Consider the following 25,812-nt stretch of genomic DNA (forward strand, 5'->3'; position numbering starts at 1 on the left):
GCAACAGGAGTTTGGATTTAAGAAGACATTTTATTAAAGACTGTTTAATGTTTACATTAAGGATGGCACAGTGCCTAGGAAACCTTGATGGCAGCTGTAGCAAAATCTGACCAGTGACTGCTGTGGCCAGGGGCTGCCCCCACGTTGCTCTGAGCTCCAACTGGCCGCCAATCAGTAATACTATCTCCTAGAAAATGCCGTCCAACCCAGAATTGGGGCCCCACCAGAAAAAACACGTGCTATTGCTCCTACAGGACCGTGGAGAATTGCATCTTCGGCCTATAAAAGGAAAGGAAAACATGGGTTGGAAACAGGAGGAGCACATATGTTTACTCCGCCCCCCCAGCATAACAATGTAGAAGAGGCAGGGATAATCAGAGTAAATAAATATGTGAGAGCACTGCCATAAAGCAGAAGGGGAACCACCCAGGTTTGTAGCCCTAGGAGAGGGCACTGTCAGGCTGCACACAGAGCAGAGTGACCCTCCAGCTCCAGGGGCTCTGGGGAGGCCAGAGGCAGCGCTGCTTTGGAGCCCACGCCTGGCACTGGGCTGTGCCCATGCAGGCTGCAGGCTGTGTCCCAGTGCTGGGCTCACAGGCAGCAGCCAGGAGCTGCTCTGGGAGGCACCCAGGGCTCACTCTGTGCCACTCACCTGCAGAGAGACTGCTTCTCCGTAGCGAAGCTCTGTCACAAAATGCTCACAGTTAGAGAAAAGCAAATTATATGTCACGACCCTGCCTATCCATTCCTCAGCCCTCCGGAGGATCTCCTCCACAGGTCGAGGAGTGCGGAAGCGGTCATACTTGTTGTTGACACACCATCCATAATTGTCGGCCGCCATATTCAGAGGTTCCTTCTTCACCTTGGCCTTTGTGCTGGATACTGGTGCAAATGTTCCTCCATCTGGGGAAGGCAAGGAGTTAAGGCTGGCAGGCAGATCCTCTCTGGCTCCTCCAGGAACTCAGATGGGTTTCTGATTGTTCCTGGAAACGTCATCTACACACAAAGGGTCCACCAGCACCAGCCCATGGAAGGAGACAGGGCACCTGGGGCATCCCACTCAGCACCAGGCCAGGTGGCATCATACTTACCTACAGGCGTCAAGTGGATGACATCTCCATCCCCCATGTAGAGGGCCCAGTGCTGGTAAATATGCCGGTTGATCTCGATCAAGTCCCCAGGCTGGGGTTTGCTGTTCTCCTGTCCCATCTCAGGAGCGTGCAGTGAGGACGTGCAGCTGTAGCTGGGCCGGCTGAGCGCAGGGCAGAGCGCAGCGGGGAGGCGAGGGCTGTGCAGGGGCAGCTGCCGGGAGCGCAGGCACGGAGGGTGTCAGTGGCGGCCCCGAGGGCAGCGGCTGCGGGAGCGGCGGCCCCGCTGGCACCCAGCGCATCCGGCCGAGGCCGAGCCCGGCCCGGCTGTGTGTGCAGCTGCTGCCGCCGGCCACGCCTGCCCCCGGCCGCCCGCGGTGCCCGCGCTCCCCTCCCGGCCGCGCTCCCTTCGGGGCTCCGCTGCCGCCGGCGCCGGGCCCGCTCCGCTGCCCAAAGGCGGCTGCCCGGGGGTGCCCGCGGTGCCCAGCCCGTGCCCAGCCCCTGGGGCACCTCCGGCCCGTGCCCGGCACAGCCGCGCCCGCCGCCGGCAGCGAGCAGGGGCTGCATCCTGCTGGGAAACGCCCGCTCGCATCGCCCGAGATCCGCTCACCCCAGCGCCTGTTCTGCTGCTGCCGTGGGTAAGGTCCCAGGCCGCTGCTTCCGCTATAAATAGTTTTGCAGAGGAGTTTGCGAAGTCGTTTCGTCGTCACTGTCCGTCCTGCCCTGGAGCCTGACTTCTCGCACCACCCATTACTACAATGGGAAGGCTCCGCTCTGAGGGTGGTGCCAAAATCATTCGCCGACTGGAAAACGTGATCTTGTTGCCGAGGATGTGGGGCCACCACCTCATAAACTGGAGACTCCATCTCCTTGTAATGTCTTGTCCTGTGAAGTGCAGCAGCCCTGCCCCTGCACCCTGTCACTCTGCCGGAAGTTTTCTTGCAGAACAACTGGATCATGCTTAAAACTGCCCTTGGCTACCAGTCAAACACTTTGTACCAACAATAGCAAAGGATGCTTCAGAGGGATCCCAAATGGTCGTGTGTAAATGTAAAAGACTTTGCAGCAAAAAGTTGATGGATTAGACCTATGTTAAACCCACACACAAGCACAGTGAAGGTTGCACAATGCTGGGGCTTTCCTGGCTTGCACTGAATCAGCTCAGGTTTTCATCCTCTGATGTATACCTCATTCACATGCTTGAAATCTCTACAAAAGCCCTTCCCTTTAGGGACAGGTTGTGCCCATGCCCCTGACCATAATGAAGGATATTTCTCTTGGCTCTTGGGAAAAGAACAGCCTTGACTCTGTTCCATGGCAACTGCAGGTCTTGGGCCTTGCCAATATCTCCTACGATGGCTGAAAATGCAACAAGTGATGGATTCTGCTGCTCCTCCTCACACTCACCACATGGTTTGGGCAGTGTTTCACCAAATCCTGTCAATGCACCCACCAGGCTCCATGGAAAGGCAGCCCATAATGAGCAACATCACCCGGACTGCAAAGAGAAGCATGGTAGAATTGCAAACTTCTGTATTCTGTAAAATGTTACAGATTTCAAGAACAACAAGAGAATTGCCCAGATAAAATAATGATCATTCTCTTGTGTTCCAGGATGAAGTAGAGAAGTGAGAGGTCCATATGCTGCCCTCACACAGCACTCATTTCTCAGGGTATGCGGTGAGAATGCTCTGAGTACAGAAAGGGAAAAGTTTATGGGATGCTGTATAACCACCCAAACAGTTTGCCCGTGAAAGAAGTTTCAATTTCATTTACAGGAATCCAAAACCAAGTTTTTTATTAACCTCCTAAACCAACTTTATCTCAAGGCACAAATTTTTCCACTTCAACTCATCTGATTCCCTCCCTGATGGGGCTGTCACGAGAGGGAGTGAGAGTGATTGGCTGCCTGGTGCTTTGTTGCTGGCTGCGGTTTAACCTGTTCAGGGCACACAAAACCAGGCAGCCTCTCACAGACAGCTGTTCTGCTCTCACCTCTCCCTGCAGTGCAGCAGTTGATGTAACAACAGTAACACAGGATTCTGTGTCTCACAAGTGGGATGCAGATTACCCGGCTCCAAATGCTTAAGGCAGATGCTCCAGCTAAAGGACAATAATGCAGACTTTCCCTTGAAAGTTTTCTTCCAAGACAATCCACACATCAGCGTTGTGACAAGGAAATGCTGTATCTCAGTCCATTGGGTGATGAAGCATGGGTGCCTCACTGCTTATTCTTCACATCCCTCACCGCCAGCACTGCAGGGACCCTGGCTTTGCCTTCCTATTGCCTGGCAGAAGATTGATCAGGTGCTGGCACCATGAAAGCTTTAGAATCAACACTTGGTCCCTGAAGTGAGAATGACCACAGCTCTGTGAGTCAAAGTCTCCTGGCTGCCTTAGTAATTCTTTAAGCCCCTCAGTGTTTTGGCACCTCAAAGAATAAAATCCTAAAATGGGCTATGAGTCTGAAGGGATGATAAAAATCATGTAGCAGGTTCGTTCAGGTTCAAGGCCAACAATCACTGCACTTGGAGAGGTGAAGTGGGAAATTTTGGTGGCAGAGGGGAACAAAGAGCTGACAGAGAAAAAGGCAGCTGGGGTTTTTCTGTCACTGACACTGGGGGTCTGCTGCTGACAGAGAGAGTCAGCAGAGCCGGGGACAGGAACATTGTCTTGGGTTGAAGGACATGTGTCTGTTAGGGTAGGCAGGGCCCTCTTTTGAAATTTAGAATGTAAACTCTCTCTCTCCGAGTTAGTGTAATTTTGAAATTCAGGGGGTTGCAGGTAAAGGTATGAGAATAGGAATAATAGGTTTTTTGCTAGTATGTATAACAAGGCAAAAACACCCAATAGTAACTACGGCATCACTAGCAAACAGAACCAAGGACACAGTAACATTGTTCTCGGCCGCAGGCACTTTCCCTTTGGTGTGGTTGCTGTTCCAGTGGGCAGGAATGAGCGAGAAATGGGGGGGTGCTGGACGGCCGTAGCTGCAGAGCGTCCCGGGAAGGCAGCAGGGTGCGGGCTGCTGTGTGGAGAAACGCGGAGCAATCCCGAACAAAGAGCGGTGTTGGGCCAGCCCCGGCCCGGCTCTGAGCAGGGCAGGGAGAGGCGGAGTTCAGGATTTACGGGCACACGAGCAGATGGTGCGAGGTGCCTCAGGTGCCGGGGAATTCTCCCCATCTGCACGGCTTTTTGTGAAGTCAGACAGCAAGAGCTAAAGTAAGATCTGCTGCTGCTTTAATCTCTGTTTGGTGTGACTGTCCTTCTGCGAAACTCCTAAAAATATGCGATTTCCCAGTCCCCAGTCCTGAATGCCTCAAGCATTTAGTCATAATTTCCTTTTTTCAAGACAATGGGAAAAATTCCACAAGTAACAAGAAAAGAAAAACAAAGAAAAAAACCTCAACACCCAACCTTATCTACCTTAAATTTTTTCTCATTCTAATATGTTACATCATATTTAAACTTTTAAATTACACACATAAATCCATTACCTTAATTATAAACACATATACATGAAGATACAGAGATATTGTCTTGGGTCGTTCCCCTTAAAATAAGATTTTATGAGGTATGTATTGGGTTTCTCTATGTTTTGCATTACCCACTAGGTAGAGCCTGGATCAGTCTATAGGAGATGATGGGGCTGTGTTTCTGTTCTTGGGGCAGTCAGTTTTAGGTCTGCTGCATGCAGCAGGTGAAAGCAAACTGAGGCTTGCATTCTGCTGCTAGGGGAATGGAGAAAAACGTGTTAGCAATGTCAGTGGTGGTGTACCACTTTGCTGCCTTGGACTCCAGCTCCTACTGGAGTTCCAGCATGTCTGGCATGGCAGCACTCAGCAGTGGAGTCACTTTATTTAAGCTATCATAGTGTACAGTTAATTTTTATTTTCTGTTAGACTTGAGCACAGGCTGAATGGGGCTGTTGGAGGATGAGTGGGCCTTGCTGACCACCCCTTGGCTCTCCAGATCACAAATTATCTTGTGGATGGGGATTGCAGCATCTTCATTTGTTTGATACTGCTGGCAGTGCACAGTTGAGGTGGCAACAGGCACCTGTTGCTCTTTCACTTTCAGGTGTCCCACTGCGAATGGGTTTTCTGATAGTCCAGGCAAAGTGTTCAATTGCTTAATGCCCTCTGCCTCTACAGCAGCTATTCCAAAAGCCCACCTGAGTCCCTTTAGGTCTTTGCAGTAACCATTCCTGAGAAAGTCTATGCCTAGAATTCACAGAGCCTCTGGGCCAGTCACAACTGGATGTTTCTGCCACTCCCCTCAGCAGAGTCAGTTCCTGCGATCCCCCCACCAACCCAGCAATAGAAACAGGTTCTGCCCCACATGTCCCGATGGCATTTTGGTACACTGTGTATCAGAATTAACTAATGCCTCACATTTTTGTGGCTCTGATGTGCCAGGCCATCAGATCTACGCTGTCTAAAAGACCTGGTATTCCCATGCCTCTTCCTGGCTAGAGGCAGGGACCCTCTAGCCCTGCTTAATATTTTTTTTCATGGACATACATACTAGATGGTTTTTAAGGGGGTCTGACAGATCATCTTCCCTTCTGTTATACCTGGCAGCTTGGTTATGGGAGGTTGAGGCTGCCTCCACTTTAGTAGAACTCCCTTGGTTAGTGCTTCCCTTCCTGAGTTGATGCAACTGTGCTGCCAGGACACAAGTGGGTTTGCCATCCCATCTTCCGTGAGAGGCCATGAGAAAACTGTTTTCTTGTGGAGAAAAAATCTCCATAGACTGAAGAGAAGTCTGTTCTACCAAGTGAATTGGTGAAAGACATTTTTAGAGACGGTAAACTGACTGATTTTTTTCAGTAGGTTGTCAGTGTGAAAGAAAATAAGTCGTGGAAGGAGGAGAAATGTTCTGAAAGTTTTATTTTTTCTTGTAGTTTCTAGAAATAAAGTTTTTCTTTGTACCCTTTTAAGTTTGAGGCTGTTTTACCTTCCTCCTAATCCCAGCTCACAGCAGGAAATGAGTAAATAATTCTAGTGGGTGCACTGGCAATTTGGCTAACACTAAATCCACAACAACACATCCAAAAGAATTCCTCTGAGACTTGCAGTCTTACCTTGCCAGACTTCCATTCTTAGAGAAGGGAGTGAGAAAAACCTGTGCTGAAAATACCACCTTTAAAAACCTTTCTCTCCTTTTCTGAGTCCTCCAGCGGTGATTTAGCATGCCTAAAACTCAGTTGATTGAGAGGTCTCTTGCAATTGCAGCTTTTTGCTTATGGAGATGGCAGGACATGGCCTAATCTTAGCAGACTTGCCTTTTTCTGTTTTGTTAAAAGGCAGGTCCCAAGCCCATTTCACAGAGCAATGATCCACTACAGAAGACAGGTAAGACCAGAAAGAAGCTGCAAGCAACCAGGCTGAGATATGACACAGGATGTGTCAGTTGTGAAATCTGCACGTGCTTCTGTGTGTTTGATCCCTGTTTGGCAACCACCCCTAGCAGAAAGTAAAGAGCAATTCCCTTGGTATTAGCACCCATTTAGCTCTGCCCCATCCCCTTCTTTGGCAGTCAGGAAGTTGCCAGGAGGATCCTGGCAGCTGTTGGTCCATCCTGTCGGCAAGGTTTAATAATGCTCAGCTCCCTTCTTTCCACCTCACACCCTCTCACAGGAGCTGCTCAATTTACACACCACAGGCAGGAGCTCCAAGACACTGCACTGGCCTTGCCTGCCCTTTTGCAGACTTGGCTACCAGAAGTTATCCACCTACTCAAGTCCTCAGCAATACTTTCATTCTACCTTTTCATAAAGGCAAGGTTAAAATCAATGATTCACAGAAAAATCCCATAGGATGTAGCTGATAAAACCAGGATGTGAATAGACTGCACCAGTCTTCAGAAAAGCACTGAAGGGGAAGTGGGGTGAGGGGGGGCCAGGAGTTGAAAATATGCTGACAATTATATCTGGACTACCACAAAAATCATCACAGACAATGAAATAAAAGCAGGTGTGGAACCAGGCTAGTGCTGCTGGGGTCACCTAGAATGGTGACATTCTTGACTTATTACTTCTAATGGGGTGGCAGAGACGAGCAAGGCTGAACTGTTGAACCTGCACACAAAGCTATGCTCAAACAGATAAAAGATGATTTGAGGCAAGATGAGTTTGGATATTTACATTTTAATACGCCTTTGACTTCATTATCACAGTAACTTCTAGTAAGTCTTCATTATATTTGTGGCAGAAGCTGGGCAGTGACCAGTGATTCCATGCCTTCCTTGAGCTCTTTCTAACAGCACCTCTGTTGTAGTATATAGATCTTTGCCTTTATGAATTTTTCTAGAATGAAGGGATTCATCGAAAGGATAGCGGAAAAAGCAGTAACACAATTAGCAGCCACAACAGGAAGAACAGGTGGAGAAATAAGACCAGCCAGACCAGAAACACCAGCAGCTCCTACCCCAGCCAACACTGTACCAATTGTGGAACGGATCTTTGCAAGTGCTGTCATGGCCTGTAAAGGGAAAGTAAAACAGAAGATAGAGACATGATAAATATGTATATTTACCCACAGAAAGGATAACTGAGGACAGACATAGATAATAAGCATAATAAAATCTAAACGAGGCATGTGCCCCATCAGCAGAAGGGATAAGACCCAGGTTTGTAGCCCTAGGAGGTGTCACTCAGTGAGAGGGCACTGTCAGGCTGCACACAGAGCAGAGTGACCCTCCAGCTCCAGGGGCTCTGGGGAGGCCAGAGGCAGCGCTGTTTTGGAGCCCACGCCTGGCACTGGGCTGTGCCCATGCAGGCTGCAGGCTGTGTCCCAGTGCTGGTCTCACAGGCAGCAGCCAGGAGCTGCTCTGGGAGGCACCCAGGGCTCACCCTGTGCCACTCACCTGCTCAGAGACTCCCTCTCCATAGCGGAGCTCTGTCACAAAGTGCTCACAATTCTTGTAGAACAAAAAATAGAGCACAACCCTGTCAATTTGGCGCTCAGCACGCCGGATGATCTCCTCCACAGGGAAAGGCTTGCGATAGAGGTCATACTTGTTATTGACACGCCAGTTATCCTTTTTAGAAGCCTCCTCCAGGAGCTCTTTCTTCACCTTCGCCTTTTTAGTAAGTAATGTCACACTGGCATGCGATGCAGGCGGAGAATTTTCACCTGGGGAAGTCAGGGAGGAGGTAAGGCAGGCAGGCAAATCTTCTCTGACCCATCCAAGACCTCACATGAATTTTGGGCTGCTCCTGGAAACGTCATCTACACACACAGGGTCCATATGGAGCTGCACCTGGGGGAACACTACGCTCCTGGAGGACCAGAACACCCCCTCAGCACGCTGCCAGGTTGCACCAACCTTACCTATAGGTGTCACATGGATGACATAACCATTCCCCACATACAGGGCCCAGTGCTGGTAAAGTGGCCGGTCGATCTCAATCAGATCCCCAGGGATGGGGTATTCCTTGTCATTTCTCATATCAAGAATGTATGACTCACCAGCTATAAAAGCCTTCTGCTGGAAAACACAGTTAAATGCTCAGCAATAAATTTAGTTTACTTTCTGAAAAAGTTAAGGTTAAAACAAATTTTTCTATAGAAAGATCCAAAAAGATGTAGCAGATAAAAGCAGGATGAAGTAGAAAGCTCACACCAGTCCTCAGTAAATCACTGGGGGGGGACGTGGCAGCATAAGGAAAGGAAAATTAACTTTCAAGAGCTTGCAGACTACAACTAAAATCATTACAGACAAAAAGCAATAGCAGATGTGACAAACAGTTCAATGTTTCCAGGGATCACCTTGAATTAAGGATATGCTTGACTTGGTATTTCTTAGTGGGATGGCAGGGAGAAGCAAGGTCAGAATGTTGTACTTACAATCATATATAAGATGATTCTAGGCATGATGAGTTTGTGTTTTTCTGTTTTATTAAGGCTTTCATCTAATTCTGACTATAAGGGTGACAAAACCAGGGAAGAGACCCCATGCAGCCAGGGAATCCCTGCCTTTCTCTCAGCTTTTCCTGATGGCACACCAGTGCTCTCTTTCTCTCTGGATTTCATCCCGAGAAAGCCCACTGACACAGTGAAGGCAACAGCACAGATCCTACTGCAAGCATGCCAACAATTGCTATCCCTAGCAGATAAAGGGAAAGTAAAACTCAGGCTGGAAACACGAGTAGCAATTTCATTTAGCCCCAGGTATGGGAATGGAGAGTAGGCATCCATAATCAGGAGAATTTAATCAAAACAAGGCATGTGCAGCATCAGCAGAAGTGGTAAGACCCATGTTTGTAGTCCTAGGAGGTGACACTCAGTGAGAGGGCACTGTCAGGCTGCACACAGAGCAGAGTGACCCTCCAGCTCCAGGGGCTCTGGGGAGGCCAGAGGCAGCGCTGCTTTGGAGCCCACGCCTGGCACTGGGCTGTGCCCATGCAGGCTGCAGGCTGTGTCCCAGTGCTGGGCTCACAGGCAGCAGCCAGGAGCTGCTCTGGGAGGCACCCAGGGCTCACCCTGTGCCACTCACCTGGCCACCATAGCGGAGTTTTGTCACAAAATCATCAGCTTTGAAGTCAAACACATCATATGCTATCTCCTCGCCAATGCAACGCTCAGCACGCCAGATGATCTCCTCCATGGGTACAGGAGGGCAGCAACTGTCATATTTGTTGTTGACAGTCCAGGAATCATTTCCAACCACCTCTTTCAGGAGCTCCTTCACAACCTTTATAATCAGTATTGTCCCACTTTTGGCTGATAGGGATGGGCCTCCATCATCTGGGAAAGGATTGGAGGAGATAAGGCAGGCAGGAAAATCTTCTCTGGCCCGTCCAAAACCTCAGATGGCTTTTGGGCTGGTCCTGGAAACCTCATCTACACACACAGGGTACACATGGAGCAGCACCTGGGGGGACAGTGCACTCCTGGAGCACCCAAACACCCCCTCTGTATCCTGCCAGGGTACACAAGCCTTACCTACAGGTGTCACATGGATGACATATCCATCTCCTACGTAGAGGGCCCAGTGATCATAATGTCCTCGTTTGATCTCAATCAGGTCTCCAGGCTTTGGGTACTCCTCATCATCTCTCATATCAGGAATGCACATTTCACCATCTGAAAAAACCCACACCTGGAAAACACACAGTAAACCCATAGTAATAAATTTAATTTACCTTTTGAGAAACTTAAAATCTGTTTTTCCATAGAAAAAGCCAATGGGATGTAGCTGATAAAACCAGGATGAGGTAGAAAGCATACACCAATACTCAGCAAAGCACTGGAGGGGAGGTGGTAGTGTAAGGAAAAGCAAAATTGCTTTCAAGTGCTTGCAGACTACCACTAAAATAATCACAGACAAAAGGCAAAAACAGATGTGACAAACAGACGAGTGCTGCTGGGGTCACCTTGAATTGATGATGTGCTTGACTTGGTATTTCTTAACGGGATGGCAGGGAGTAGCAAGGCCAGAATGCTGAAATTGCACACAAACCTATATGCATATACAAGAAGATTCTAGGCATCATGAGTTTGGGTTTTTATGTTTTATTAATACTTTCATTTTATTCTTTCTATAAGGAAGGCAAAAGCAGGGCAGAGACCCCTTGTAGCCAGAGAATTCCTGCCTTTCTCTGAGCTTTTTCTGATGGTCCATCTGTGCTCTCTTTCTCTCTGGATTTACCCCCAGAAAGCACACTGACACAGTGAAGGCAACAGCACAGATCCTACTGCAAACATGCAAACAATCACTATTGATCAGAAAAAGGGAAAGCAGAAGTCAGGCTGTAAACACGAGGAGCACTTTTATTTAGTCCCAGGTATGGGAATGGAGAATAGGCAGCGATAACCAGTAATTTCACGAATATAAGCCGCATCCTTTCGACTTAAATTTTGGTCCCGACCTGGAAGTGCGGCTTATACTCTGGAGCGGCCAATATATAAACAATGTTCGGGAAATTTGCCAACCTGGAAGCACGAGCCATGGGCTGAGCCAAGCTCACGAATTGAGCACCTGCCATTAAAACCTGTGATCACGCGAATATTACAAATTGGTTACTCTGTTGCATGGCAGGGAGAGCGGGCTCCCGCCGGCACCATGGGACGAGCCTGACGGCCACCCCTGACAAGCAGCGCTGGGCCGTGCCGACTGCCCTTGCTGAGCGGTGGCGGTTCCGGCCACCCAGCCGGCCCCGCTGAGCGGTGGCAGTGGCGGCAGCGCCGCCTGGTCAGCCCTGACCGAGTCAGTAAACCCTGCAATTCTGCAATTGTTACTAATTCATTACTTTGTTGTGAGCAGATCCTCACTGCGAACAAAACTGAGGCTTATAATCCAGCGCATTTTATAATCCTGAAATTACTGTAAATCTAAAAGAGGAATGAGACCCATCAGCAGAAGGTGTACGACCCAGGTTTGTAGCCCCAGGAGGTGGCACTCAGTGAGAGGGCACTGTCAGGCTGCACACAGAGCAGAGTGACCCTCCAGCTCTAGGGGCTCTGGGGAGGCCAGAGGCAGCGCTGCTTTGGAGCCCACGCCTGGCACTGGGCTGTGCCCATGCAGGCTGCAGGCTGTGTCCCAGTGCTGGGCTCACAGGCAGCAGCCAGGAGCTGCTCTGGGAGGCACCCAGGGCTCACCCTGTGCCACTCACCTGGCCACCATAGCGGAGTTTTGTCACAAAATCGTCAGCTTTGAAGTCAAACATATCGTATGCCATCTCCTTGCCAATGCAACCCTCAGCATGCTGGATGATCTCCTCCATGGGCAGAGGATGGCGGTACTGGTCATACTTGTTGTTGACAGCCCAGGCATCATTTCCAATCACCTCCTTCAGAAGCTCCTTTACAACCTTTACGATGAGTACAGTCTCATTGCCAGCTGACATGGATGGGACTCCTTCATCTGAGAAAGGTAGGGAGGATATAAGGTAGGAATGCAAACTTTCTCTGGCCCATCCAAAACCTGAGATGGCTTTTGGGTTGCTCATGGAAACCTCATCTACACACACAGGGTCAACATGCAGCAGCACCTGGAGATAGAAGGGCCTCCTGGAGCACCCAAATACCCCAACTGAATCCTACAAGACTGCAAGGGCCTTACCTACAGGTGTCACATGGATGACATATCCATCACCCACGTAGAGGGCCCAGTGATCATAATGTACCCGTTTGATCTCAATCAGGTCCCCAGGCTTTGGGCATTCCTCATTATCTCTCATATCAAGAATGCGCAATTTTCTACCTACAAATGCCATGTGCTGGAAAACACACAGAAAATGCTAAGCAACAAATTTAGTTTACATTTAGAGAAAGTTACTGTTAAAATCAATTTTTCAATATAAAGAGCCAATGGGATGTAGCTGATAAAACCAGGATGAGGTAGAAAGCATGCACCAATACTCAGCAAAGCACTGGATGGGAGATAGGAGCATAAGGAAAAGAAAAATTGCTTTCAAGTTCTTGAAGACTACCACAAAAATCATCACAGACAAAAGGCAATGGCAGATGTCACAAATAGCCCAGTGCTGCTGGGGATCACCTTGAATTGATGATGTGCTTGATTTGGTATTTCTTAATGGGATGGCAAGGATAAGCAAGGTCAGAATGTTGAGATTGCGCACAAACCTATAAGCATATAAAATAAGATTCTAGGCACCATGAGTTTGGGTTTTATGCTTTATTAAGAGTTTCATTTAATATTTTCTATAAGGAAGGCAAAAGCAGGGCAGAGACCCCACGCAGCCAGGGAATCCCTGCCTTTCTCTCAGCTATTCTTGATGGCATATCAGTGCTCTCATCCCCAGAAAGCCCACTGACACAGTGAAGGCACAGCACAGATCCTACTGCCAGTATACAAACAATTGTTGTCTTAGCAGATAAAGGGAAAGTAAAACTCAGGCTGGAAACTTGTAGAGCACTTTCATTTAGCGCCAGGGATGCTAATGGAGAATAGGTAGCAACAATCAGGAGAATTGAATAAAAAACAGGCATGTGCCACATAATCTGAAGGGGTAATACCTAGGAGGCCACACTTACTCATAGGTGTAGTCCTAGGAGGTGTCACTCAGTGAGAGGGCACCGTCAGGCTGCGCACAGAGCAGAGTGACCCTCCAGCTCCAGGGGCTCTGGGGAGGCCAGAGGCAGCGCTGCTTTGGAGCCCATGCCTGGCACTGGGCTGTGCCCATGCAGGCTGCAGGCTGTGTCCCAGTGCTGGGCTCACAGGCAGCAGCCAGGAGCTGCTCTGGGAGGCACCCAGGGCTCACCCTGTGCCACTCACCTGCTCAGAGACTGCTTCTCCATAGCGGAGTTTTTTCACAAAATGCTCACAGTTCCTACCAATTGAACGATATTTCATCACCTTGCCCATATACACTGCAGCACGAGAGATGATCTCTTTCACTGGCAGAGGCTTTTGGGACTCATCAGATTTGTTGTTGACACGCCACTTATTAAGTCGCACCACCTTCTTCAGACGCTGCTTCTTCACCAGTCTGGTGAGTACTGGATCCTCATGGGCTCCCAGTTTTAACTTCTGTTTACCTGTATATTCAACGAGATAAGGCAGGAAGGCAGACCCTCTCTGACCCCTCCAAAACCTCATAGGGAATTCCTCTGCTCCTGGAAAGGGTTTTTACACACAAAGGGTCCATAAGATGGCCATGGAGGGAGACAGGGCTCTCGGAACACCCGAGAATTCCTCTGCAACTCGCCAGTCTACAATATCCTTACCTACAGGTGTCAAGTGGATGACATATCCATCCCCCATGTAGAGGGCCCAGTGCTGATGAAATGGCCTGTCGATCTCGATCAGGTCCCCAGGCTGGGGTTTGCTGTTCTCCTGTCCCATCTCAGGAGCGTGCAGTCAGGAGCGTGCAGTGAGGACGTGCAGCTGTAGCTGGGCCGGCTGAGCGCAGGGCAGAGCGCAGCGGGGAGGCGAGGGCTGTGCAGGGGCAGCTGCCGGGAGCGCAGGCACGGAGGGTGTCAGTGGCGGCCCCGAGGGCAGCGGCTGCGGGAGCGGCGGCCCCGCTGGCACCCAGCGCATCCGGCCGAGGCCGAGCCCGGCCCGGCTGTGTGTGCAGCTGCTGCCGCCGGCCGCGCCTGCCCCCGGCCGCCCGCGGTGCCCGCGCTCCCCTCCCGGCCGCGCTCCCTTCGGGGCTCCGCTGCCGCCGGCGCCGGGCCCGCTCCGCTGCCCAAAGGCGGCTGCCCGGGGGTGCCCGCGGTGCCCAGCCCGTGCCCAGCCCCTGGGGCACCTCCGGCCCGTGCCCGGCACAGCCGCGCCCGCCGCCGGCAGCGAGCAGGGGCTGCATCCTGCTGGGAAACGCCCGCTCGCATCGCCCGAGATCCGCTCACCCCAGCGCCTGTCCTGCTTCTGTCGTGGGTAAAGCCTCGGCTGCTTCTTCCCTCTGAGTACAAAAAGGTTAAAGCTCATGGGTTGCTGTATAACCACCTAAAAAGTTTGTCCTTGAAAGAAGTTTCGATTTCTCTTCCAGGAATCCAAAGCCAAGTTTTTGATTAACCTAATAAACCAACTTTACCAAAAAAGACAAGTTTTTCACTTCCACCCTTCTCATTCCTTACCGGATGGGGCTGGCAGTGGGGAGGAGTGAAAGTGATTGGTTGGCTGGTGCTTTATTGCTGGCTGGGGTTTAAACAGTTTAGAGCACACAAAAGCAGGCGTCTCTCACCGACAGCTGTTCTGCTCTCACCTCTCCCTGCAGTGCAGGCAGTTACATGTAAGAAAAGCAACACAGGATTCTGTGTCTCACAAGTGGAATGCAGGATACCTGGCTCCAAATGCTTGAGGCAGATGCTCCAGCCAAAGGACAATAAAGGAGACTTTACCTTCGAAGTTTTCTTCCAAGACAATCCACACAGCAGCGTTGTGACAAGGAAATGCTGTGGCTCACTCCCCTGGGAGATGAAGCATGGGTGCCTCACTGCTCATTCTTCACATCCCTCACCCCCAGCACAGCAGGGACCCTGGCTTTGTCTTCCTATTGCCTGGCAGAAGATTGATCTGATGTTGGCACTATGAACGCTTTAGAATCAACATTTGACCCTTAAAGTTAGAATGGCCACAGCTCTGTGAGTCAAAGTCTCCTGACTGCCTTAGTAATTCTTTAAGCCCCTCAGTGTTTTGGTAGTGCAAGGAGTAGAATCCTAGAATGGGCTGTGAGTCTGAAGGGATGATGAAAATCGTCTAGCAGGTTTGTTCATGTTCAAGGCCAACAATCACTCCACTTGGCGGGGTGAAATGGGAAATTTTGGTGGCAGAGTGGAAGAAAGAAGTGACAGAGAAAAAGGCAGCTGGGATTTTCTGTCACTGACACTGGGGGTCTGCTGCTGACAGAGAGAGTCAGCAGAAGCAGGGACAGGAACATTGTCTTGGGTTGAAAGACATGTATCTGTTATGCAAGGTAGGGCCCTCTTTTGAAATTTAGAATATAAACCCTCTCTGTCCGAATTAGTGTAATTTTGAAATTCAGGGGGTTGCAGGTAAAGGTATGAGAATAGGAATAATAAGTTTTTTGCTAGTATGTATAAAAAGGCAAAAACACCTAATAGTACCTACGGCATCACTAGCAAACAGAACCAAGGACACAGTAACATTGTTCTCGGCCGCAGGCACTTTCCCTTTGGTGTGGTTGCTGTTCCAGTGGGCAGGAATGAGCGAGAAATGGGGGGGTGCTGGACGGCCGTAGCTGCAGAGCGTCCCGGGAAGGCAGCAGGGTGCGGGCTGCTGTGTGGAGAAACGCGGAGCAATCCCGAACAAAGAGCGGTGTTGGGCCAGCCCCGGCCCGGCTCTGAGCAGGGCAGGGAGAGGCGGAGTTCAGGATTTACGGGCACACGAGCAGATGGTTCTAGGTGCCCCAGGTGGCGGGGAATTCTCCCCGCAATAAGCGATTGCCTGGACTGCTTTTTCTGATGTCAGAGAGCGAGATCCAGAAAAAGATCTGCTGCTGCTTTTGCCTCTGTTCGCGGTGACTGTCCCTCTGAAAGAAACTCTTAAATAAAGGAAAGAGATTTCCCCCTCCCTCCTCCCATATGTCTCAAGAATTTAGACATCCGTGCTTTTTTTTGCAAAGCAATTGGAAAAATTCCAAGAGTAACAAGTAAAGAAAAAGCAAGGGGAAAAGAACCCCAACCCCCAACAAACCATTAACAGGCAGGTAAATACTGAGCAAACCACCATCACACCAAAATCAGGATGACCCTGTAAAACACTGAAGGATACAGCCTGTAAACGTGCCCTGGCTTCCTATCTCCCCACCTCCCAGGAGCTGCTCAGTTTAGGCAGCACAAGTGCAGGTTTCAAGACACGGCACATGCCCTGCCTGTCTCTTTGCAGACCTGGCAGCCAGAGCTTTCCCACTCCTATGCGTTCAGGTTTCTTAGTGAATTGTTCCCATTTTCCTCGTGAGGACGCTTGGAGCAGGAGAGGGTGAATGCGTGGAGATGGAATGCGAGTGAATGATCCATATGAAGGAATTGTCTGATATCCCTGGCACATGAAGGGAACCGTTTGGGGAGGGGAATGGGGGTTTGGCAGTTTTGTAGCTGGTTTGGAGCTCTCTTGCGCTCGGGGCATGCGGAGCCGTGGCGCGGTGCCGCGGGCAGCGCTGCGCTCTGTGCCGGGACTCGGCTGCGCTCTGGCTCAGCACCACGATGTGTTTGTTGGTGGCTGCGCTGCCCGCCCGTGGCCGCTGCTGCTGAGCGGATTGGCCGCGGCTCCCCCGCCTGCCCCGCCCGGGCCGTTCCGTGCCGAGCCCGCCCGTGCCCCTGCCGCTGTCGGGACAGCGCTGCTCCGCGCCCTGGGAGTGCGGCTGTGGAGCTCTTGGCTGCTCTGCTCCATACATGTTCTAGTACAGAACTCTTGCTGCTCTTTCCTCCTTTCTGCCTCAAAGCCCCGTCATTTCGAAGTCATAGTCATTTGGAGGGAGGAGTCTTCTTTTGCATCCAGGAAGGTTCCCGCCTTCCTTGGCAGAATTCTGTCTTTTACACCAAACCCCACCTCCACCCGGCCTCATTTGGAAAACACATTAAATTCTCAGCAGTACATTTTATTTCAGTGATGCAATGGAAGAACGTCCAGGAGCTAGCTGATCAAAACAGGAGGAAAAGCCTGCACTAATCCTCAGCAAAACACTGGAGGGGAGGTGTGGGGAAGGGCAAGGTAAAGCATAAATGGTCTGCAAGAGCTCCCAAACTACCACAAAAATCATCACAGACAGTTCAATAAAACCAGATGTGGTAACCTGGCAAGAACTGCTGCGAATCATCTTGAAGAGTGATCTTGATTTTTCATTTCTTAATGGGATGACATGGAGAAGCAAGGCTTAATTCTTAGTCCTGCACATAAAGCTATACTCAGATAAAAGAGACTTTTAGGGTGAAATGAGTTTGATTTTCAGGCATTTTATGAAGGATTGTTTAATGTTTACAGCAAGGGTGGCACAGTGCCTAGGAAACCTTGATGGTAGGTGTAGTAAAATCTGACCAGTGACTGCTGTGGCCAGGGTCTCACCCCACATTGCTCTGAGCTCCAACTGGCAGCTGATCACTGCTTCTGAAACGCCATCGCAATACCAGCGACTGCACCAAGAAGACCAACTCCTGCTGTTGCTGCAAAACCGCCGATAACTGCATTTTCGACCTATAAAGAGAGAGTAAATCTCAGGCTGGAAACATGAGGAGCACTTATATTACACCACCACCCCCCCCCCCCCCCCCCAACATGATAATGTAGAAAGGGCAGGGACAATCACAGTAAATAAATTAGTGAGAGACACATGTGCCCCCATCAGCAGAAGGGATATCACCCAGGTTTGTAGCCTTAGGAGGTGGCACTCAGTGAGAGGGCACCGTCAGGCTGCACACAGAGCAGAGTGACCCTCCAGCTCCAGGGGCTCTGGGGCAGCCAGAGGCAGCGCTGCTTTGGAGCCCACGCCTGGCACTGGGCTGTGCCCATGCAGGCTGCAGGCTGTGTCCCAGTGCTGGGCTCACAGGCAGCAGCCAGGAGCTGCTCTGGGAGGCACCCAGGGCTCACCCTGTGCCACTCACCTGCTTAGAGACTGCATCACCGTAGCGGAGCTTGGTCACAAAGTGCTCACAGTTATTGCCAAGCACATTATATTTCACCTCCTCACCAATCCATTCCTCTGCTCTCCGGATGATCTCATTCACAGGATGAGGAGTGCGGGAGCGGTCATACTTCTTGTTGTTGACACGCCATTTATCCTGTTTGACCACCTTAGTCAGGAGCTCCTTCTTCACCTTGCCCCTTTTAGCGGATACTGACGTGATGCTACCCGAAATGGATGGGGTTTCTTCATCTGGGGAAGGCAAGGAGAAGATAATGCAGGCAGGCAGACTCTCTCTGGCCCCTGCAGGACCTCAGATGCGTTTCTGATTGTGCCTGGAATAGCCAGTTAACACACAGGGTACATACACCACCAGCCCATGGAGAGAGACAGGGCTCGTGGAGCATTCCAACACCCACTCAAACCATGCCAGATGGCACAAGCCTTACCTGTCACATGGAGAACATATCCATTTCCCACGTAGAGGGCCCAGTGCTGGTAAAATGGCCGGTAGATCTCGATCAGGTCCCCAGGCTCAGGTTTACTCTCCTCCTGTCCCATCTCAGGAGCGTGCAGTCAGGAGCGTGCAGTGAGGACGTGCAGCTGTAGCTGGGCCGGCTGAGCGCAGGGCAGAGCGCAGCGGGGAGGCGAGGGCTGTGCAGGGGCAGCTGCCGGGAGCGCAGGCACGGAGGGTGTCAGTGGCGGCCCCGAGGGCAGCGGCTGCGGGAGCGGCGGCCCCGCTGGCACCCAGCGCATCCGGCCGAGGCCGAGCCCGGCCCGGCTGTGTGTGCAGCTGCTGCCGCCGGCCGCGCCTGCCCCCGGCCGCCCGCGGTGCCCGCGCTCCCCTCCCGGCCGCGCTCCCTTCGGGGCTCCGCTGCCGCCGGCGCCGGGCCCGCTCCGCTGCCCAAAGGCGGCTGCCCGGGGGTGCCCGCGGTGCCCAGCCCGTGCCCAGCCCCTGGGGCACCTCCGGCCCGTGCCCGGCACAGCCGCGCCCGCCGCCGGCAGCGAGCAGGGGCTGCATCCTGCTGGGAAACGCCCGCTCGCATCGCCCGAGATCCGCTCACCCCAGCGCCTGTTCTGCTGCTCCCGTAGGTAAAGTCCCGGGTTGGGGTTCTCACTATAAATACCATATCAGGGGAAATTGCGTGGTTCCTGCTGGGCTCACTGCAAGCACTTTCCCCGAGTCCTCTTGTCTGTACTTGGATGACCCCCTGTTGATGGGAAGGCTGTACTACCATGGGTGGTGCCAAAACCATGCTTGGACTGGAAAATCTCTTCTTGTACCCAACAAAGTCTGGCCACTGCCTCATTGCATGGAGACTCTTTTCCAGAGAGGCCCTCCTGTGCAGTGATGGGCAACTGACCCTGTGCATTTTCAATCCACAGAGCATTATCTATCAGAACAACAACCTCTGTGTGCTGAGAAAATCCTGCCTTGAGGACCAGTCAGTCAGTACCACAAATGGTAGGTGATGCTGCTGAGACAGGTGAAGTGGCTTTGTGTAAATGCAAAAGACTTTGCAGCAAAAAGCATGGATTAGATTGATGTTAAGACCTACTACAAATGCAGTGAAGAGGACCAGGTGAGATCCTGAAGCTGGGCTCCAGGATTTACAATGCTGGGGCTTCACTAACTTGCACTGAATCAGCCAAGATTTTCATCTTCTCATGTGCTCCAAATTCAGATGGTTGAAATGCCTAAAAGGTCCTTCCATTTTATGACACACTGTGCTTGTGCTGGTTGTGCCCCACAGCACAGGCAAGGATTGTTCTCTCAGCTCTTGGGAAAAGAGCAGCCTTGACTTTACTCCATGGTAACTCTTGCAGGTCTCAGACCTTGCCATCATTTCCTAGAAAAACTCAGGAGTGTTGAAAACAGCAAGTGATGGATTCTGCTGCTCCTCCTCACACTGTCAGTTTGCACTTCAGGCTGTGTTCCATGAAATCCTGTCAATGCTCCCACCAGGCTCCATGGAAAGGCAACATCACCCTGACTGCAAAGAGAAGCACGGTGTAAATGCAGGCTGCCACATTCCTTGAAATATTACAGCTTAGATGAACAGCAAGACATTCTCCAAAGGAAGTGATTTCAGTATTCTTCTCTTAGAGGATGACGTAGATATGTAGCAGGTCCATATGCTGCCTTCATGCAGAGCTTCTTTAGCAGTGTGTGGAGACAGAATGCTCTGAGTACAGAAAGGTAAAAGCTCATGGGTTGCTGTATAACCACTTAATTAGCCATGAAACAAGTCGTGATTCAATTTCCAGGAATCCAAAAATGAGTTTCAGTTTCATTTTGATTAACATGCTTTATTCAGATGTAATAACAATGGGCAGTACAAAATAACAGGAAGCCTTGGCTTGGTTGCTTCAAATATTGTAAAACTGCCATTTAAAAAAAAACATTAATTAATTTTCTGTTCTGTTCTGCATGCTTGCACACTTTTTGATACACCTACTACACAACTTTTATCTCAAGACACAAGTTTTTAATTTCAGCTCTTCTGATTACCTTCCCGATGGGGCTGACCATGGAGTGAGTGAGTGGCTGCCTGGTGCTTTGTTGCTGGCTGGGGTTTAATCTGATCAGAGCAGACAAAACCAGGCAGCCTCTCACAGACAGCTGTTCTGCTCTCACCTCTCCCTAGAGTGCAGCAGTTACATGTAAGAAAAACAGCACAGGATTCTGTGTCTCACAAGTGGGATGCAGATTACCTGGTTCCAAACACTTAATGCAGATACTCCAGGTAGAGGACAATAAAGCAGACTTTCCCTGGGAAGTTTTCTTCCAAGACAATCCATACATCACCTTTGTGACAAGGAAATGCTGTGGATCACTCCTTTGGGTGATGAAGCATGGGTGCCTCACTGCTCATGCTTCACATCCCTCACCCCCCACATTGCAGGGACCCTGGCTTTGCCTTCCTGCTGCCTGGCAGAAGATTGAGGTGGTAGTGGCACTATGAGAGCTTTAGAATCAACATTTGGCCCCTGAAGTGATAACGGCCGCAGCTCTGTGAGTCAAAGTCTCCTGGCTGCCTTAGTAATTGTTTAAGTCCCTCAGTGTTTTGGTAGTGCAAGGAGTAGAATCCTAGAATGGGCTGTGAGTCTGAAGGAAAATTGTCTAGCAGGTTTGTTCAGGTTCAAGGTCAGCACTTATTGCAAATACATGTATGAAGTGGGAAATATTGGTGGCACAGAGGAATAAAGAGATGACAGGGAAAAGGGGAGTTGGGTTTTTTCTGTGAGATCTCCCAAAACTGGGGATCTGCTACTGCCAAAGAGTCAGTCGAGCCAGGGAAAGGAATGCTCTGTAGGCAGGTAAAAACGAGCAAATCATCCTGGCAGCAAAATCAGGATGACCCTGTAAAACACTGAAGGATACAGCCTGTAAACGTGCCCTGGCTTCCTATCTCCCCACCTCCCAGGAGCTGCTCAGTTTAGGCAGCACAAGTGCAGGTTTCAAGACACGGCACATGCCCTGCCTGTCTCTTTGCAGACCTGGCAGCCAGAGCTTTCCCACTCTTATGCGTTCAGGCTTCTAAGTGAAATTTTCCCGTTATCATCGTGAGGACGTTGGGAGCAGGAGAGGGTGAATGCGTGGAGATGGAATGGGGGTGAATGATCCATATGAAGGAATTGTCTGATATCCCTGGCACATGAAGGGAACCGTCTGGGGAGGGGAATGGGGGTTTGGCAGTTTCGTAGCTGGTTTGGAGCTCTCTTGCGCTCGGGGCATGCGGAGCCGTGGCGCGGTGCCGCGGGCAGCGCTGCGCTCTGTGCCGGGACTCGGCTGCGCTCTGGCTCAGCACCACGATGTGTTTGTTGGTGGCTGCGCTGCCCGCCCGTGGCCGCTGCTGCTGAGCGGATTGGCCGCGGCTCTCCCGTCTGCCCCGCCCGGGCCGTTCCGTGCCGAGCCCGCCCGTGCCCCGGCAGCTGTCGGGACAGCGCTGCTCCGCGCCCTGGGAGTGCGGCTGTGGAGCTCTTGGCTGCTCTGCTCCATACATGTTCTAGTACAGAACTCTTGCTGCTCTTTCCTCCTTTCTGCCTCAAAGCCCCGTCATTTCGAAGTCATAGTCATTTGGAGGGAGGAGTCTTCTTTTGCATCCAGGAAGGTTCCCGCCTTCCTTGGCAGAATTCTGTCTTTTACACCAAACCCCACCTCCACCCGGCCTCATTTGGAAAACACATTAAATTCTCAGCAGTACATTTTATTTCAGTGATGCAAAGGAAGAACTTCCAGGAGCTAGCTGATCAAAAGAGGAGGAAAAGCCTGCACCAGTCATCAGCAAAGCACTGGAGGAGTGGTGTGGGGAAGGGAATGCATAAATTGCTTGCAAGTGCTCCCAGATTACCACAAAAATCATCACAGACCGTGCAATAAAACCAGATGTGGTGACCAGGCTAGAACTGCTGGGGATCATCTTGAACAATGGTCATCTTGATTTATCATTTCTTAATGGGAGAAGTAAGGCTGAATTCTTAAACCTGCCCTTAAAGCTATATTCAGATTAATGTGGACTTTAGGGCAACAGGAGTTTGGATTTAAGAATACATTTTATTACGGATTGTTTAATGTTTACATTAAGGATGGCACAGTGCCTAGGAAACCTTGATGGCAGCTGTAGAAAAATCTGACCAGTGACTGCTGTGTTCAGGGGCTGCCCCCACGTTGCTCTGAGCTCCAACTGGCAGCCAATCAGTAATACTATATCACTAACAATGCTATCCCAGCCAGAGCGGCCGTACCAAAAATACTTCCCATTCCTGCTGCAGTACTGCGATTTATTTTTTCGACCTGTAAAGGGAAAGAGAAATACGGGCTGGAAACATGAGGAGCACTTATGTTTATTCCGCCCCCCAGCATAACAATGTAGAAGAGGCAGGGATAATCCGAGCAAATAAATACGTGAGAGCACTGCCATAAAACAGAAGGGGTAACACCCAGGTTTGTAGCCCCAGGAGGTGTCACTCAGTGAGAGGGCACTGTCAGGCTGCACACAGAGCAGAGTGACCCTCCAGCTCCAGGGGCTCTGGGGAGGCCAGAGGCAGCGCTGCTTTGGAGCCCACGCCTGGCACTGGGCTGTGCCCATGCAGGCTGCAGGCTGTGTCCCAGTGCTGGGCTCACAGGCAGCAGCCAGGAGCTGCTCTGGGAGGCACCCAGGGCTCACCCTCTGCCACTCACCTGCTCAGACACTGCTTTTCCATAGCGGAGCTTGGTCACAAAGTGCTCACAGTTCTTGTACAACAAAAAATAGAGCACAATCCTGCCAACCTGGCGCTCAGCACGCCGGATGATCTCCTCCACAGGGAAAGGAATGAGGACATCGTCATACTTGTTGTTGACACGCCAGTTATCCTTTCCAGCAGCCTTGTCCAGGAGTTCTTTCTTCACCTTTGCCACTTTCAAAAGGAATGACATGGTGCTGGCTGACGCAGGTGGAGAATTTTCACCTGGGGAAGGCAGGGAAGAGATAAGGCAGGCAGGCAAATCTTCTATGGCCCATCCAAATCATCAGATGGCTTCTGGACTGTCCATGGAAACCTCATCTACACACACAGAGGCCACACGGAGCAGCATGTGGAGGTAGAAAGGGCTCCTGGAGCACCCCAACACCCTCTCTTCATCCTACACTGCTTCATCTGCCTTACCTATAGGTGTCACATGGATGACATATCCATGCCCCACGTAGAGGGCCCAGTGCTGGTAAAGTCCCCGGTCGATCTCAATCAGGTCCCCAGGCTTTGGGTATTCCTCATCATCTCTCATATCAAGATTGTGCAATCCACCATCTACAAAAGCCTTCAGATGGAAAACAGTCAGCAAGCTCTCAGTGAGAAATTTAGCTTACTTTTTGAGGAAATTAAGGTTAAAATCAGTTTTTTCCATAGAAAGAGTCAATAGAATGTAGCTGATAAAACTAGGATGAGATAGAAAGCTTGCAGCAGTCTTCAGCAAAGCACTGGAGGGGAGGTAGCAGTGTAAGGAAACGAAAATTTGCTTTCAAGTGTTTGCAGAATATCACAAAAAATCATCACGAAGAAAAAGTAAAAGCAGATGTGACAGACTAATACTACTGGGGATCACCTTGAATTTTTGGTATGCTTGACTTGGTATTTCTTAATGGGATGGCAGGGAGAAGCAAATCCAGAATGCTCAACTTGCACTCATATAACAGAAGATTCCAGGTATAAGGAGTTTGGGTTTTAATAATTTATTAAGACTTTCTTAATTCTTTCTCTAAGGGTGGCAATAGCAGGGCAGAGACCCCATGCAGCCAGGGAATCCCTGCCTTTCTCTCAGCTTTTCTTTATGGCCCATCAGTGCTCTCTTTCTCTCTGGATTTCATGCCCAGAAAGTCCACTCACACAGTGAAGGCAACAGCACTGATCCTACTGCCAGCATGCGAACAATTGCTATCTTAGCAGGTAAAGGGAAAGCAAAAATCAGGCTGGAAACACAAGGAGCACTTTCATTTAGCGCCAGGGATGGGAATGAAGAAGAGGCAGCTAATAATCAGGAGAACTAAATGAAAAAGAGCCCTGTGCCCCATCAGCAGAAGGGGTAAGACCCAGGTTTGTAGCTCTAGGAGGTGGCACTCAGTGAGAGGGCACTGTCAGGGTGCACACAGAGCAGTGACCCTCCAGCTCCAGGGGCTCTGGGGAGGCCAGAGGCAGCGCTGCTTTGGAGCCCACGCCTGGCACTGGGCTGTGCCCATGCAGGCTGCAGGCTGTGTCCCAGTGCTGGGCTCACAGGCAGCAGCCAGGAGCTGCTCTGGGAGGCACCCAGGGCTCACCCTGTGCCACTCACCTGCTTAGAGACTGCTTCTCCATAGCGGAGCTCTGTCACAAAGTGCTCACTGTGCTTACTAAACACATCATATGGCCACTCCCGGCCAATCCAGTACTCAGCACGCTGGATGATCTCCTTCACCGGGCAAGGAGTTAGGTAGTGGTCATACTTGTTGTTGACACAACATGTTTCATATCTGGCCACGTCCGCCAGGAGTTGTTTCTTCACCTTCAACTTTCTAATATGTACTGTCCCACTGCCGGTTGACACGCGTAGAGAATTTTCACCTGGGAATGGCAGGAAGGATATAAGGCAGGTAGGCAAATCTTCTCTGGCCTGTCCAAAACCTCAGATGGCTTTTGGACTACTCCCGGAAACCTCATCTACACACACAGGGTCCATACGGAGCAGCACCTGGAGGTACATAGGGCTCCTGGAGCACCTCAACACTCCCTCTGCATTCTGACAGAGTACACCAGTCTTACCTACAGCTGTCACATGGATGACATATCCATCCCCCATGTAGAGGGCCCAGTGATGGTGACCTGGCTGCTTGATCTCGACCATGTCCCCAGGATTTGGATAGATTTGGTCATATATCGTATCAGGAATGCACAATTCAATGCCAACAAAAGTCATCAGCTGAAAAACACAGAATAAACTCTCAGCAAAAAATTAGTTCACTTTTTGAGGAAGTTAAAATCAGCATTTCCACAGCAACAGCCAATAGGATGTAGCAGATAAAACCAGGATGATGTAGAAAGCTCACACCAGTCCTCACCAAAGCACTGGAGGGAAAGTGGCAGGGTAAGGAAAGTAAAATTTGCTTTCAAGTGCCTGAGACTACCACTAAAATGATCACAGACAAACAGTAAAAGCAG

At 50.6% G+C, this 25,812-nt stretch overlaps 4 protein-coding genes across 8 annotated transcripts in view; all 4 read right to left on the reverse strand.

Moving 5' to 3' along the window:
* Window positions 1-10: 10 nt before the first annotated feature.
* On the reverse strand, window positions 11-1,803 carry LOC117000806 (phospholipase A and acyltransferase 1-like). The gene is made up of 4 exons (XM_033068839.2): window positions 1,699-1,803; window positions 1,092-1,302; window positions 653-903; window positions 11-279 (listed from the first exon to the last, which is right to left on the reverse strand). Exons 2-4 carry the CDS (start codon window positions 1,207-1,209, stop codon window positions 181-183), a joined length of 468 nt encoding a protein of 155 aa, XP_032924730.1. The 5' UTR covers window positions 1,210-1,302; window positions 1,699-1,803; the 3' UTR covers window positions 11-180.
* A 5,416-nt stretch (window positions 1,804-7,219) lies between these two features.
* LOC117000801 lies at window positions 7,220-13,917 on the reverse strand. Of its 2 annotated transcripts, none has more exons than XM_033068831.1 (9): window positions 13,787-13,917; window positions 13,335-13,597; window positions 12,159-12,315; window positions 11,710-11,960; window positions 10,040-10,196; window positions 9,591-9,841; window positions 8,426-8,579; window positions 7,959-8,227; window positions 7,220-7,573 (listed from the first exon to the last, which is right to left on the reverse strand). In XM_033068831.1, the coding sequence occupies exons 1-9, from the start codon at window positions 13,902-13,904 to the stop codon at window positions 7,349-7,351; spliced, it is 1,845 nt and encodes a 614-aa protein (XP_032924722.1). In that variant the 5' UTR covers window positions 13,905-13,917; the 3' UTR covers window positions 7,220-7,348. The 2 variants fall into 2 exon arrangements, with proteins under 2 accessions (XP_032924722.1, XP_032924721.1); XM_033068830.1 differs by having other exon boundaries at window positions 8,426-8,582.
* Window positions 13,918-17,102: 3,185 nt separating this feature from the next.
* Window positions 17,103-19,302, reverse strand: LOC117000804 (phospholipase A and acyltransferase 3-like). Its single transcript, XM_033068836.2, has 4 exons — window positions 19,203-19,302; window positions 18,588-18,806; window positions 18,119-18,390; window positions 17,103-17,711 (listed from the first exon to the last, which is right to left on the reverse strand). The coding sequence occupies exons 2-4, from the start codon at window positions 18,697-18,699 to the stop codon at window positions 17,616-17,618; spliced, it is 480 nt and encodes a 159-aa protein (XP_032924727.1). The 5' UTR covers window positions 18,700-18,806; window positions 19,203-19,302; the 3' UTR covers window positions 17,103-17,615.
* Window positions 19,303-22,333: 3,031 nt separating this feature from the next.
* The window catches only part of LOC117000800, a 140,244-nt gene continuing 136,765 nt past the window's right edge, over window positions 22,334-25,812 (reverse strand). For all 4 annotated transcript variants that reach the window (XM_033068826.1, XM_033068825.1, XM_033068827.1 and 1 more), the window contains 5 exons: window positions 25,417-25,573; window positions 24,950-25,218; window positions 23,791-23,941; window positions 23,324-23,592; window positions 22,334-22,936 (listed from right to left, as the gene is read on the reverse strand). In XM_033068826.1, coding sequence (XP_032924717.1) covers window positions 22,847-22,936; window positions 23,324-23,592; window positions 23,791-23,941; window positions 24,950-25,218; window positions 25,417-25,573 — 936 coding nt within the window. In that variant the 3' untranslated portion in view covers window positions 22,334-22,846. The remainder of the gene's footprint in view (window positions 22,937-23,323; window positions 23,593-23,790; window positions 23,942-24,949; window positions 25,219-25,416; window positions 25,574-25,812) is intronic.

This window comes from Catharus ustulatus, chromosome 10 (assembly GCF_009819885.2).
Source record: "Catharus ustulatus isolate bCatUst1 chromosome 10, bCatUst1.pri.v2, whole genome shotgun sequence".
In the NCBI taxonomy this organism is placed as follows: Eukaryota; Metazoa; Chordata; class Aves; order Passeriformes; family Turdidae; genus Catharus; species Catharus ustulatus.